The sequence below is a fragment of the Enhydra lutris genome, unplaced genomic scaffold (genome assembly GCF_002288905.1).
Source record: "Enhydra lutris kenyoni isolate GAN:26980312 unplaced genomic scaffold, ASM228890v2 scaffoldscaffold14, whole genome shotgun sequence".
NCBI classification, from domain to species: Eukaryota; Metazoa; Chordata; class Mammalia; order Carnivora; family Mustelidae; genus Enhydra; species Enhydra lutris.
The window spans coordinates 49,433,770-49,446,293 of record NW_019154098.1 but is presented as its reverse complement, the minus strand read 5'-3'; the positions used below and the strand labels follow the sequence as shown (position 1 = coordinate 49,446,293).

At 39.2% G+C, this 12,524-nt stretch overlaps 1 protein-coding gene across 1 annotated transcript; it reads left to right on the top strand.

Moving 5' to 3' along the window:
• The first annotated feature begins 2,367 nt into the window (after nt 1–2,367).
• Nucleotides 2,368–3,111, top strand: LOC111146503 (eukaryotic translation initiation factor 4E type 1B-like). Its single transcript, XM_022502044.1, has one exon. It carries the CDS (start codon nt 2,368–2,370, stop codon nt 3,109–3,111), a length of 744 nt encoding a protein of 247 aa, XP_022357752.1.
• Nucleotides 3,112–12,524: the final 9,413 nt, after the last annotated feature.

Below are 12,524 nucleotides of genomic sequence, written 5' to 3'. Positions count from 1 at the left end.
TTATAAGTACAGAATAGGTCCAAATTACAGAAAGTACAGATTCTTTCTTCTCTCATTGCTGTTCCATGTAGCAATTTATCATCTAATGCATAACTGAAATGAAACAGTTTGTCATATATTATTTTAGGGTTATTTATGAGCAGTGTTTCACCAAAGATGGTCCCTAGAATATGAGTAGGGGTACAAATTATTCCTTTTCTGTGGGTGACTTAGGGTTTTGGGCTATTCTAATACAACATTTGATATAGTTATACACTTTAGCAGTAATTTCAAGTTCAAAGTTCTCTCTCTCTCTCTTTTTTAAGTAGGTTCTATGCCCAACATGGAGCTCAAATTTACAACCCTGAAATTAAAAGTCATATGCTCTACTGTCTGAGCCAGCCAAGCACCCCAAAGTTCTTTTAGATAAAGAAAGGTTTTGTTTATTTTTGGCATGGTCTATGTGTAGGATTACCAGATTTAGTGAATAAAAATACAGGAATTGAATTAAATTTGAATTTTAGATACATAATAAATAATTTTTTTGGTATAAATAAGTCCTACATATGGCATGGGACATACCTATACTAAAACAATACTCACTGACTAGATGTCCTGTATTTTATCTGGTAATATCCTGTCTGGGTAATTACAAAAATGGCCACAGTCTTTCCCCTTTCTGTACCCACTACTTTGGCAATGTGACTTTGCAGTCCTCCTATCAAGAGGTATATTTTGTTTCTCTGGCCCTTGCATGTAGGCTGGTCTTGTGAGTTGGCTAATAGAATTCTAAGCCTAGACCTCAAGAACCATGCTCATTTCTGCCTTCTCTCTCTAGGAACCCTATGCAGCCTCCAAGCCCGGGATAGGAGGTTATATGGATGACAGAAGCCAATCCATCTGAGACTTCTAGACCAGCAGCCCCCAGCCAATTCAGCAGCTGACTATAGAGCATGGACTAGCCCAGCTAAGACCAGAAGAACCACCTGCTGAACCAAGCCCAAATTGGCAACCTACAGAATCCTGATTATTATTTTAAGTCACTTAGTTTTAGTCAGCAAAAGCATGTTGATACAGTTTAACAATGTAAAACAGACCTGGGCATTTTTTTAGGACTACTAGACAGCTTATAGGTTGTGCAGAATTTGGAGGGCTACATGTGAAAGTAATAGAAGATGTAATTTTTGTAATCACTTTTGAGCAAATAATACTTGAAGATGCCTTCAGGGAGTCAGAGGAAATTGCTTGTTGAATAAACACTCTGACTCACAGAAAAAAACTTACTTGTATAAAGAGATGTTGCTTTACTTCTTTAATAATGTAATGTTTATGAAGTGTAGAACTTCTGCTGAGAGACTTCTTGCTTCCTTCTTCCTTTTCTGGGATCTTTTCAAGATACATCCCTTGTAACCAGCCCATTCTGCGCTATACCTTTGACAATTGATTACTGGGATCAGACCCAGCTGGGGGTTGAGGAAGAATTTTCATATATCTGTGCACCATCAATTAGCCAGTTAGTCACCAGACTACTTGTTGACTTCTCAAATGACTAATGAACATGGCTCTATCAGGGATCCAGAGAAGAGATATGTGGGTTAGCAGGTGTAGGGGAAACAAGAAAAGTGGTAGGGAAAAATCTCAGTCTTTGCCTCTGGGGATCCCTGGATGTCTGGGTTTTGACTTTGGGTTAAGATAAGGGTGATGGGATTTATGATATGGTATTTCAAGGGCTCAACTCCTTTGGTGACCCCCAGAGTTGCTCTTCGCTTAAGTTTTTCTACTGTTCTAACTGATTAGTCAGCCTGCCTTCCTTGTGTGGCTAGAGGGGTTTATGACCTCTGCTGGGAAATAAAGTTTTGAGCTCTCTTGCAATCTGAGTTCCTTGCCTAGATTTCAATGGTTCAGTCCTTAAACAGAGTATGATCAGATCCTTGTGTGACTAAGAAGGCTGGCAGCTTGTTCATGGGATGCCAGTCAGACCCCTCAGTGCTTGCCTGGGGTCTTCCTCTTCCTGTGTTATGTCCATTACCTTTGAATAAAAACAGTGAGGATGAGTGTGAGTATGAATATGTGTATGTGGGTATGAATAGGCTCTGTGGAGCATGGTGAGTCCTTTCCAGTAGCCTAACTTAGGAAATCTTTGCACTCTCAGTGACCTAGGGCAAGTTAATGATTATTATGTCTTATTTTCCTAATCTGGAAAATGGTGAAAATGTTAAGAATAATGACGACTTTGGAGGATGGTTAAGAAGATTGAATGATTTAGTAGTGGTACCACATTTAGAACAAGAGCTGGACAGAGTCAATGCTATATATTAGTTATTATTATTTTGAGCCTATTTGAAACTTAGCATGGGGGAACCTTAGCATTTTTATTGGGGTTGCCTTATGGCCGCCACCAGCCCTGCCAGAGAGGCTGAGGGTGGAATCCGAAAGTGGGGGGAGAAGGAGGAGAAAAAGGAAGAGAAAGAGGGGGCAGCAGGGCCGGTCTTGGTAGCAGAGGGGGCTCTGAATCCCCCCGGGGCCCTGCTGTCCCAGAGGAGGAAGGCCCAGGATGGGGCCCCCCAGGGGGTCAAGTTGGAGTTATACCCGCTCCTGAACAGGTGGGCGCTGTGGTTTTTCAAGAATGACCACAGCTGCACCTGGCAGGACAACCTGCATCTGGTCACCAAGTTTGACATTGTGGAGGACTTCTGGGCAATGTACAGTCACATCCAGCTGGCCAGTAAGCTCTCTTCCGGCTGTGACTACGCCCTGTTCAAGGATGGCATTGAGCCCATGTGGGATGACAGCAGGATTAAGAGGGGTGGCCGCTGGCTGGTCAGTCTCGCCAAGCAGCAGCGCCACAGCCAGCTGGACTGCCTATGGCTGGAGACTCTGCTGTGCCTGATCGGGGAGAGCTTCAAGGAGCACAGCCGGGAGGTGTGTGGGGCTGTCATCAACATCCGAACCAAGGGGGACAAGATCGCCGTGTGGACGAGGGAGGCAGAGAACCAGGCATGCGTGCTGCACATTGGGCAAGTCTACAAAGAGCGCCTGGGCCTCTCCACGAAGATCGTCATTGGGTATCAGGCCCATGTAGACACAGCCACCAAGAGCAACTCCCTAACTAAGAATAAGTTTGTGGTGTGATGAGACCTTGGCACCCCTCTCCTTTCAACTGTCTCTGAGCATCCCTGCTCTCTCTCTCTCTCTCTCTCTCTCTCTCTCTGTTTGTGTATGTGTGTGTGTGTGTGTGTGTGTGTGTGTAAGTGGTGCTGGGCTACAGTGCTAAAAAAAAAAATTCAAATGCCTTAGTGTGTGTTCAGAAAATTGTAGTAGGGCAACCATTTCACATTCTTAATGATGTTTGGTTTAAGCTAATGCTAGATTTAGTTTGCATTTGCTGGAGATCACACTGTTTAGGCAAGGAGATAAGTGGGGGAGAGAGGTCCTGGAAGAAAGCATGTCAATGACAAGTAGAAACTGGTCTGTTTCACAAATATAGATAGCGCACAGGAGACAGCATGCCCTTGGGGAGGTCAGGGATGAGGTTGGTCTGCTTTTGGCTCAGGTCATGATCTGGGTCCTGGGATTGATCACCGCATCTGGTTCCTTGCTCAGCGGGAAGCCTGCTTCTCCCTCTCCCATTATCTCTGCTTGTGCTTCCTCTCTCACTGTCTCTCTCTCCTGGTCAAATAAATAAATAAAATCTTAAAAAAAGAACCCAAAAACAAAAACAAAAAAATGGTGACTCAACCAAATGATACATTTATTATAGTGATTGATTTATACATGGTTTGCGGAATGCATCTGTGTTATAGGTTTTTTGGTTAATATGATTTGTTAAAACTTTCTCAGCAAAGTGCTGTTTCAATGACCACCTTCTGGGACTTGGGAATAGCCTTATTATACAGAACTTAATGTTATACACTAATGGCATTTATTAGAATGGAATTCTATATGTATTATTACTTCCGACATCAGCCTGGCTTTTTTAGCCTCCTCACAGCATGAGACTTTAGTAATTATGCTAATGTTAGCTGATTCACGAGGACAACTTCCTAAAGTGCACTTAATTAACTTGGAGATTTTGTAAACAGCTGTACATGTAGGTTCTGCAAATTGTAGGGATATGTCAATCTGACATGTGTACAGTCTGCCTTCCTAACCTCATCACTTTTTACTAAAGCTGAAAACAATAAGAAGCTCAGGCCTGGCACCGTTTGAAGCAAATGCTTGAGGAAGACTCTGAGAAATGTCACTTTAGCCTATCTGAAGATGGGGACTGTGGGATTCCTCCAGTCTGAGTCTGTGGAGTGGGATGGGTTAGGTAGATTGTTGCTTTTCAAGTTGGTATGCAGGAAACTGTTAGTTTGTTTCTTTAGCAAAGGGAATGATTTTCCCAACATGTTGCTACAATATGTCACCATGTTCCCCCCCACACTACCCCCGTGGGTTTGTTGGTACCACTGAACAATATTGCTCTTTAGGGGACTTTGGCAAGTCAGATTTCACATCCATAAACTCCATTATCTCTGTTTCCCTTCAGTCCCTGCTGCTGGGTTGATTTGCTATTTGAGCAAACCCTCATCACCCTTGTCTGCATGGAAATTACCTGGTATTTTACTTTCAACATTTTACTAAAATCTCATAATCCCCTACAAGTGAGAAGTAATATTAATATACATAGGACATTTAGTCAAGACTAACAGTGCCATGCAAGACTTTCTCTCTCTCTCTCTCTCTCTCTCTCTCTCTCTCTTTCTCACACACACACACACACACACAAATTGAAAGGTAAGTGAATCACTTCAGGGCCAAGACCAAAATAATAAAAATGGAAGGAAGAAACATCAAGAGAGAATGGAATAAAAAACCTTACTACATAAAATTAGAAGAAATACCAATTGCACAAGGCTAATGACAACAGAGAATAGGGATGGTTTTAAAATAATCTTCTTACTACTGTATAAGATCACACTCTCAGATAAGTCCTAGAAACTAAGCTAGGGATTTGTCTATGGTTTCTCAAGGGTCCTGGCAAGGTCTTTTTCCTTCATTAATTTAAGCTACAATTCTGGGTACAATCTCTTTGGGAATTAGCTAGATTATATCTAAAGATAATCAAACATTTATTGCTTAGCCTTTTCTTTGACTTCAATCGTTAGAACCTCTTCCCCAGCCTCTGCAGAAGGAGCCATGCTGATGATGAGGGACTGATGAGTAGTTCCTCCGGGTAAAGCTCCGCTTGTAATCGGCTGGGGTTCTTCTGCTGTAATAGAATTTGCTCTACATTCAGAGCTGTCCTGTGTTTTCTCTGATGGCTCTCTTCCTTTATTTTCATATTCTGCTCCTTTACCCTCTCCTTCTTCAGAATTTTCACTTGTTTTCTGGAAGAAGCAGTTACAAGAATTGGTTTTGAGATCATAATAAAGGAACACTGGACTCTTTTGATTAATATACAATGGCTAAGGATCACTACCAAGGCAGATTCTCTGAATTAATGTGGGAATCATGTCTGCCTTGCATTTGACTATCATTTGATAACTTTCTGATGTGCTGCAAGAATGAGGTTGAGCTGTCACATTTGACCTAACAGAGTAATTCTGGATTTCATTTTTGTCCCTGACAAGAAATTCTCTTCCCATTGGTCCTTATGCTCTCTGAATTATTGGACTTAGTGCTCAGGATTCTTTGCTTTTGCCTTAAAAGTATGTACTTATTTATTTTATGAAGATGAAATTTTAAATATTTATTTTCTAATAAAAAAGGGTGAACCAAATGCTATAAAAATACTATAGAAAGTATGGTTTTCCTGCTGCATAAGCTCATGGGAGAATCTCAGGGAGAAACTTATCTCTCTTTCTTCATACAGTCTTTTCCATTTGTCCCATGGGTGCTTGAGCTCTATGATTTTAGGAACTCTTATGCTTAGTATCATCTGTAGAAATTTCATAGCAAAAAATATACTATGCTCTTTGCTGATGATGCTTCAGGTCAGTTTAAGAAAGGTTTGTACAAGGTATGAATGTGCACATGTAAAGCTGGGAAACTTATTTAACACAATGACCTATATTTCAGTACCCCATAAGTCTTTTACATAACTTATTACTTCCATGCTGATTAAATGAGGCATTTGGTTTATATTTTATTCCTAATTTTTACCATAGCCTTTGTGTGTGAAAAAGGAAAGGCAAGTTTTAGTCTCTTGAGTGTGACTGATTTATAATATTTGCTTAATGATCTTCTGAAAGATCCACAGCCACCCATTTCTTACAGTTGTTATAGATAACATGACTAGATTCAGAAAACCCGAATCCCTGCTCCGTCTTCAATATCTGCCCTCGTAGGCTTATTACAAGAATCAAAGAAATATGAAAATCAAGAGAGAAAAAGAATAACATTTGAGTATCTTGAAGTTTCTAAGAATTGAGAGGCAGCTCAGTGTAGGCCTAAAAGTCTGAGTACCTGAGTAATAGTTTTTCTCTGTCACTTTTTGTGATCTTATCCAAATAAGTTGATCTGGAGTTCAGTTTCTTCATCTATTACAAGAAGGGCTTGGATGAAATCTATGAAGTTATTTTTGGCTATTAACATTTGTGATATATAAATGATTGAATATTTGTGAAGATATTTATTGGCTCACTGGTAAAATATGTTATATATTTATAGGTTTATATGTGTGCTTATACATATGCAATTGATTCTAATTATTCTTGGTAGTTTTGTTCTATAAAGATGCCACAAACAGAAAATTAGCAAATACTGAACCATTGCTCCTAGAGATAATGCAAGATTTTGTTCCTATGAGCCTCTGTTGACAAATTTTTGTCAACAAGTCAATACATAACCTTGTTTTATGTGTATTTCTGTTTAGAGACATTTATTCAACATATATTGTTTCATTATATTGAACTCAAGGCCAATAGCACTGTAACTCATGCTTGAATGACGCTTACCTAACATGTGTCTTTTCTCTGTAAGGCACATCAGAGCATTTTTGTGCTTATGAACACAGGGTAGTACTTCATCTTTATGAAGTACAAAAATGAGAAAAACAAAGCACTTAAATAGACCATGAAAAGGTCACTTGTTTACAGTGTGAGAACTAAAACAAGAAAGTAGAGTGTCTTCCTGTTCAACCTCAGCTGAGAACATGTGCATTGGGCAACTTAAATTTTTCACTGCTCTGCATATACATATGTTTGCAAATGACCATGTTGAACACTGACTTTGGGTTTATAAAGAAATTTCTGTGAGTAGGTAGATAGGCAAATATACAGAATATACAAATAATGAGAGCTGAATGTATTTATATATACATATGTATTAAAATATCTATAATAAAACATGAGTATTACATGTAATGATACATGAGGATATAGTTTAGATAATAATAAATGCTATAAATAAAGTAGTAATTATTCACATTAGACGCATCCAAACTATCCCAGTGTCTGAAATTGAATTAAAGCAGGAGCTTGTCTGGGTATACTTAATCCAGTGGTCTGTTATAGCCCTCCATCCACTCTGTCTTATCACCTGAATGGTTTGTTCTCTCTTCAATTTGAGTAGTCTTGCAAGTCCTGCTTTTCCTGTACCTCCCAGGAGAGCTTTAAACATTTTAGGTGTCTCTTGTTTTGGTGGGAAGAGAAAGGCAAGTCCTTTTCTTGGAGGAGTTGCCTCTGTGCCTGGAGCTTTCTTCTTTAGAAGCACACTGTAATAGAAGAGAAAAGCTACTTTATTTTATTTTATTTTATTAGATTTTATTTATGTATTTGACAAAGATAGATCACAAGTAAGCAGGGAGGCAGGCGGTGGGGGGGGGGAAGCAGGCTCCCTGCTGAGCAGAGAGTTCAATGTGGGGCTCAATCCTAGGACCCTGGAATCATGACCTGAGCCGAAGGCAGAGGCTTTAACCCACTGAGCCACCCAAGCACCCTGAGAAAGGCTACTTTAGATAGTACTGTAAGAATTCTGGAAAAACCTATCAAAAACACTAACATTTTCTCCTAATCTGAGAAGTTTTCAACAGATAGTTGCATATATAGTTGTTTGCTAAATGCATCTCATGGAGAAAGTTGATAACTGCCCAAACTCTAATGGGGTTTTAAAGGTCATACCTGGCTTTCTTCATGAGGAGCTTTTCAGAATCTGGATAATGCACTAGAATTTGTTGGAGGGTCTTTTTGTCTAGAGTTAAAAGATTGGCGAACCCATGGGCTATCACATTGGCGGTTCGACGATTTCCTCCTCTTGCTGCTAGGAGGCTGAAAGAGGAGAGAAGTGAATCTTTATCACCAGTTTCAGTCTTCTACCAAAATTAAAAAAAATAGGTATAAAATATTTTAACCATTTACACTGCTTTGGAAAGATGAAGATGAGAGTTCAGGTGATTGTGTGGAGGAAGTTAGATGTGGTGGTGATGGAAGTGGCAACAGTTTTCAACATGTTTTGTTTTGAAATCCCATCTCAAATGAAGGACTTGTAGCCATCAGTGCCCCATGAGATTCCACCCCAGATTCCAGAAGCTCACAGTCTTTTTAGACTGGATATCCTCTATTTGTTTCTCTAGCTTCACTTTTCATCTTCCCCATCCTCTTTGTTCCCCATAAAACTGACTAATGGGGCTCTTGTATAATAATAGTGGATTATAGCTGCAAGATGCAGACTTTCTTAGGGAAGGCCAAAGTCAAAAGGGGAGATAGAAACAGGGCATTTCAGAGAGATTTGGAAGTTCTAACACCTAGAGCTGCAGCAAATATTAAAGACAATCTAACTCCTAGCTAGATTAACATAAAACCTCATGCTAAAGACCTATCTACCTCAGTTCCTATTACCAATTACATCATGTACAGCTTCCAACAACAAGTTATAAAGCAGACTAAAAAAACAAGAAAAACACAGCATAACAAGACAAAGAAAGCATTAGAACCAGACTGAGATATGACAGAGATATAGGAATTCTCAGAGAATTTAAAATGTCTCTGATTAATATGTTAAGGGATCTAATGGAAAAAGTAGACATCATATAAGAATGGATGGGAAATGTAAGGAGAGAGAGTGAAATTCTAAGGCAATTCAAAAGGAAAGATTAGAAATAAAAAACATTGTGACAGAAATGTAGAGGGACTTTGCTTGGCTCATCAGTGCACTGCACATGACCAAGAAAACAGATGAGTTTGAAGACAGGTCAGTAGAAATTTCCCAAACTAAAATGTAAAGAGAAAAAAAGAATGAAAAAAAAAAAAACCCCAACAACCTGCTCCCAAACTTCAAAAACTATAGGACAATTTCAAAAAGTATAAGTAAATATGTAACTTTTGTGTGTACATATACATAAAATAAATACATACCATATATCATTCTTTAATACCAGAAAAAATACTTGAAGTAATCATGGCCAAGGAGTTTCCAAAATTAATGACAGACATTAAACCACAGATCCAGGAGGCTTGAAGACTATCACAACAATAAGTACCTACCTCTGACAGTTGTGTTTTATTCCTGTTTTTGAAATCCAAGTGCTTGACCTAAGCTTGATTGCCATTTCAAAGAGTCATTCACTTCAAAGACGCTGATCTTCACTAAATACATTGCCAGCCACCCAATTATCTAAAAAGCCAGACTACCTTCCCCCAGTGAGGCTTTGTTTTAGAGATGTAGTTTAATAACTAACCATTGGGCTAGCTTTTTTTTTTTTCACTTCCCATACTTTAAATTTCTGCTCTTATATTTTAAATTCACTAATAAAAAGTGAGCCCACAAAATCCTAGACCCCCATTCTCAACCCCAATAGAAGCAGAACCCCAGGCCTTTGCGTTCTTTCCCTCTCTGTGACCTTGGTGTGTGGCATCAGGTGGGCTGTGTAATTTTTGAGGTCTTGTAAGTAATAAATTTGTACTTTTTCAAGGTTTCCTAATGTTTGTTGCTGAAAGGCATCTTACAATCTTTTTTTTTTTTTTTTTTTGAAGATTTTATTTATTTGACAGAGATTGGGAGTGAGAGAGTAAGCAGGGGGAGTGGCAGAGGGAGAGGGAGAAACAGACTCCCTGTTCAGGGAGTGTGGAGGGGCTCGATCCCAGGACCCTGAGATCATGACCTCAATTGAAGGCAGAAACTTAACCAACTGAACCACCCAGGTGCCCCTGTGTCTTACAATCTTAATAAAAACCAGAAAGGCCAGTCCAACCACAACATTGGGTTATTGATAAGTTTAGATTGGCACAAAACACCTTTAAGAGGAATAAGGATAATAATCAGCAGACTTTTCATGAGAAGCCATGCAATTAAGAAGAGAGGGGAGAGAAATATAGTGTTGAAGGTCCTAACAGATTAGATCATAATTGTCCTCACCACAAAGAAGAAATTATAACTAGACATGATAGAAGTTAGCTAATGCAGTGGTGGTAATTATATTGCAATATATATGAATTTCTAAATCCAATATGTTGTACACCTAAAACTTACACAATATTATATGCCAATTATGTATTTTGATAAAAATAAAAATAGTAAAAAAAAAAAAGAAAGAAACAAAATCAGCAACCTAGAACTCTATGTACAGTGAAATTACTTTTTCAAGGTGAAAAAGAAAAAAGATATTTTTAGAAAAATAAAAGCAGAGGGAATTCAACATTAGTTCACCTACTCTGCAAAAATGTTGAAAGAAGTTCTGCAGGAAGAAAGAAAATAATGTAGGTTAGAAATTCAGGTCTACATAAAAGGATGAAGGACATTGGAGAAGGAATAAAGGTAAAATAAAACTAAAATCTTTGTTTTTCTTATTCTTAATTTTGACCTAAAATAATTTTAAATAATAAAATAACAATGCTTTGGGTGATTTATAGAAAATGGATAAATGAAATGAATGACTTACGGGCTGCTAGGGAAGAATTGGTAATACTGTGTAAGGTTCTTGCTCCATAGGTTGTGTTCTGTGAAGGTAGACTTAAATTAGTTTCAAATGTGTATCACAGAATGGCTGCACCAGCTTGCATTCAAGAGGAATTTGAGAGGCAGAGTGGGGGGTCATGGGGGGCAGTGAGGGAAAAAAATGAAACAAGATGGGATCGGGAGGGAGACAAACCATTAGAGACTCTTAATCTCACAAAACAAACTGAGGGTTGCTGGGGGGTTGGCAGGGAAGGGATAGGGTGGCTGGATTATGGACATTGGGGAGGGTATGTGCTATGGTGAATGCTGTGAATTGTGTAAGACTGAGGATTCACAGACCTGTACCTCTGAAGCAAATAATACATTATATGTTAATAAAAAAAAGTGAAAAAATGTATATTGCAAACTCTAGGGCTACCACTAAAATGTCTTTAAAAGAAGTATAACTGACATGCTAAAAAAGGAGAGTTGAATGCTCAGGTGAAAACAGAGAAGACAGAAAAAAGGAGGAAAAAGTCCTAATTAGGCCACCTTAAGGAATCAAACAGAGCCTCTTTCCAGCAGTTCTCACTGAACTTGGTCCAGGTCTATCCAGGATGTTTAGAAATGTAAATACTCCCTCAATACATAAAGAAGATATTTGGAATCCATAAATGTTGACCATGTTAAATGACTATTTATTTTGTTTGGTGACTTCACATTTTAAATTTCTTGTTCCATGGCAAAAACAGCCTTTCTTTCTTCCCTTCCTCATTCTTTCCCTCCCCACCTTTCTCCCTCCCTCCCTTCCTTTTCTTCCTTCCCTTCTCCTTCCTTCCTTCCTTCCTTCCTTCCTTCCTTCCTTCCTTCCTTCCTTCCGGCTCTCTGCTCAGCAGGGAGCCTGCTTCCCTCTCTCTCTCTCTCTCTGCCTGCCTCTCTGTCTACTTGTGATCTCTGTCAAATAAATAAAAATTTAAAAAAAAAAAAAAGCTATTGCTCTTGAAGAACTACTTGAGAGGACCTCTGCAGTCCTCTCAAGTAGTTATTTTCTCTTCCTGATCTAGTTGGGCTTGGAGGCAGGGTTAAGTGTCCTCCTTGGCCCTTCCTTCTGCATTAGATAACCCCTCCCTCCTCTTTAAAACCTCCAGCTTTGAATCTCTTATCATTAGTTTAGATCACTTTCTATTCATTTGTGATAATCTTGTCCTCCACTTTACCTCAGTCCTCACTCTAGACTTTATTATTACCCACAACAAACCCTTTCCTAATCTCAAATATCCCATTTTCCATTAACAACCCACTTTACAGCTCATTCCCTGTAGTACCACAACTTCAAATCATTCACCATCACTACCTTCAAGTTACTAATCCTACTAACTTTTCAAAGGCTCCTGCTCCTTTTCTAGACTTTTTTTTTTTTAAGACTTTATTTTTGAGAGATAGAGAACCCAAGTAGGCAGAGTGGCAGGCAGAGGGAGAGGGAGAAGCAGGCTTCCTACTAAGTAAGGAGCCTGATGCGGGACTTGATCCTAGGATCCTGGGAACATGACCTGAGATGAAGGCAGACACTTAACTGACTGAGCCACCCAGGTGCCCCTCTAGAATTCTTTTCTACTGATCTTTGCCTTGGCCACTCTGTTCCAAGCATTTGGGCTTTCTTGCTCTTACATGAATGTGCCTGACATATC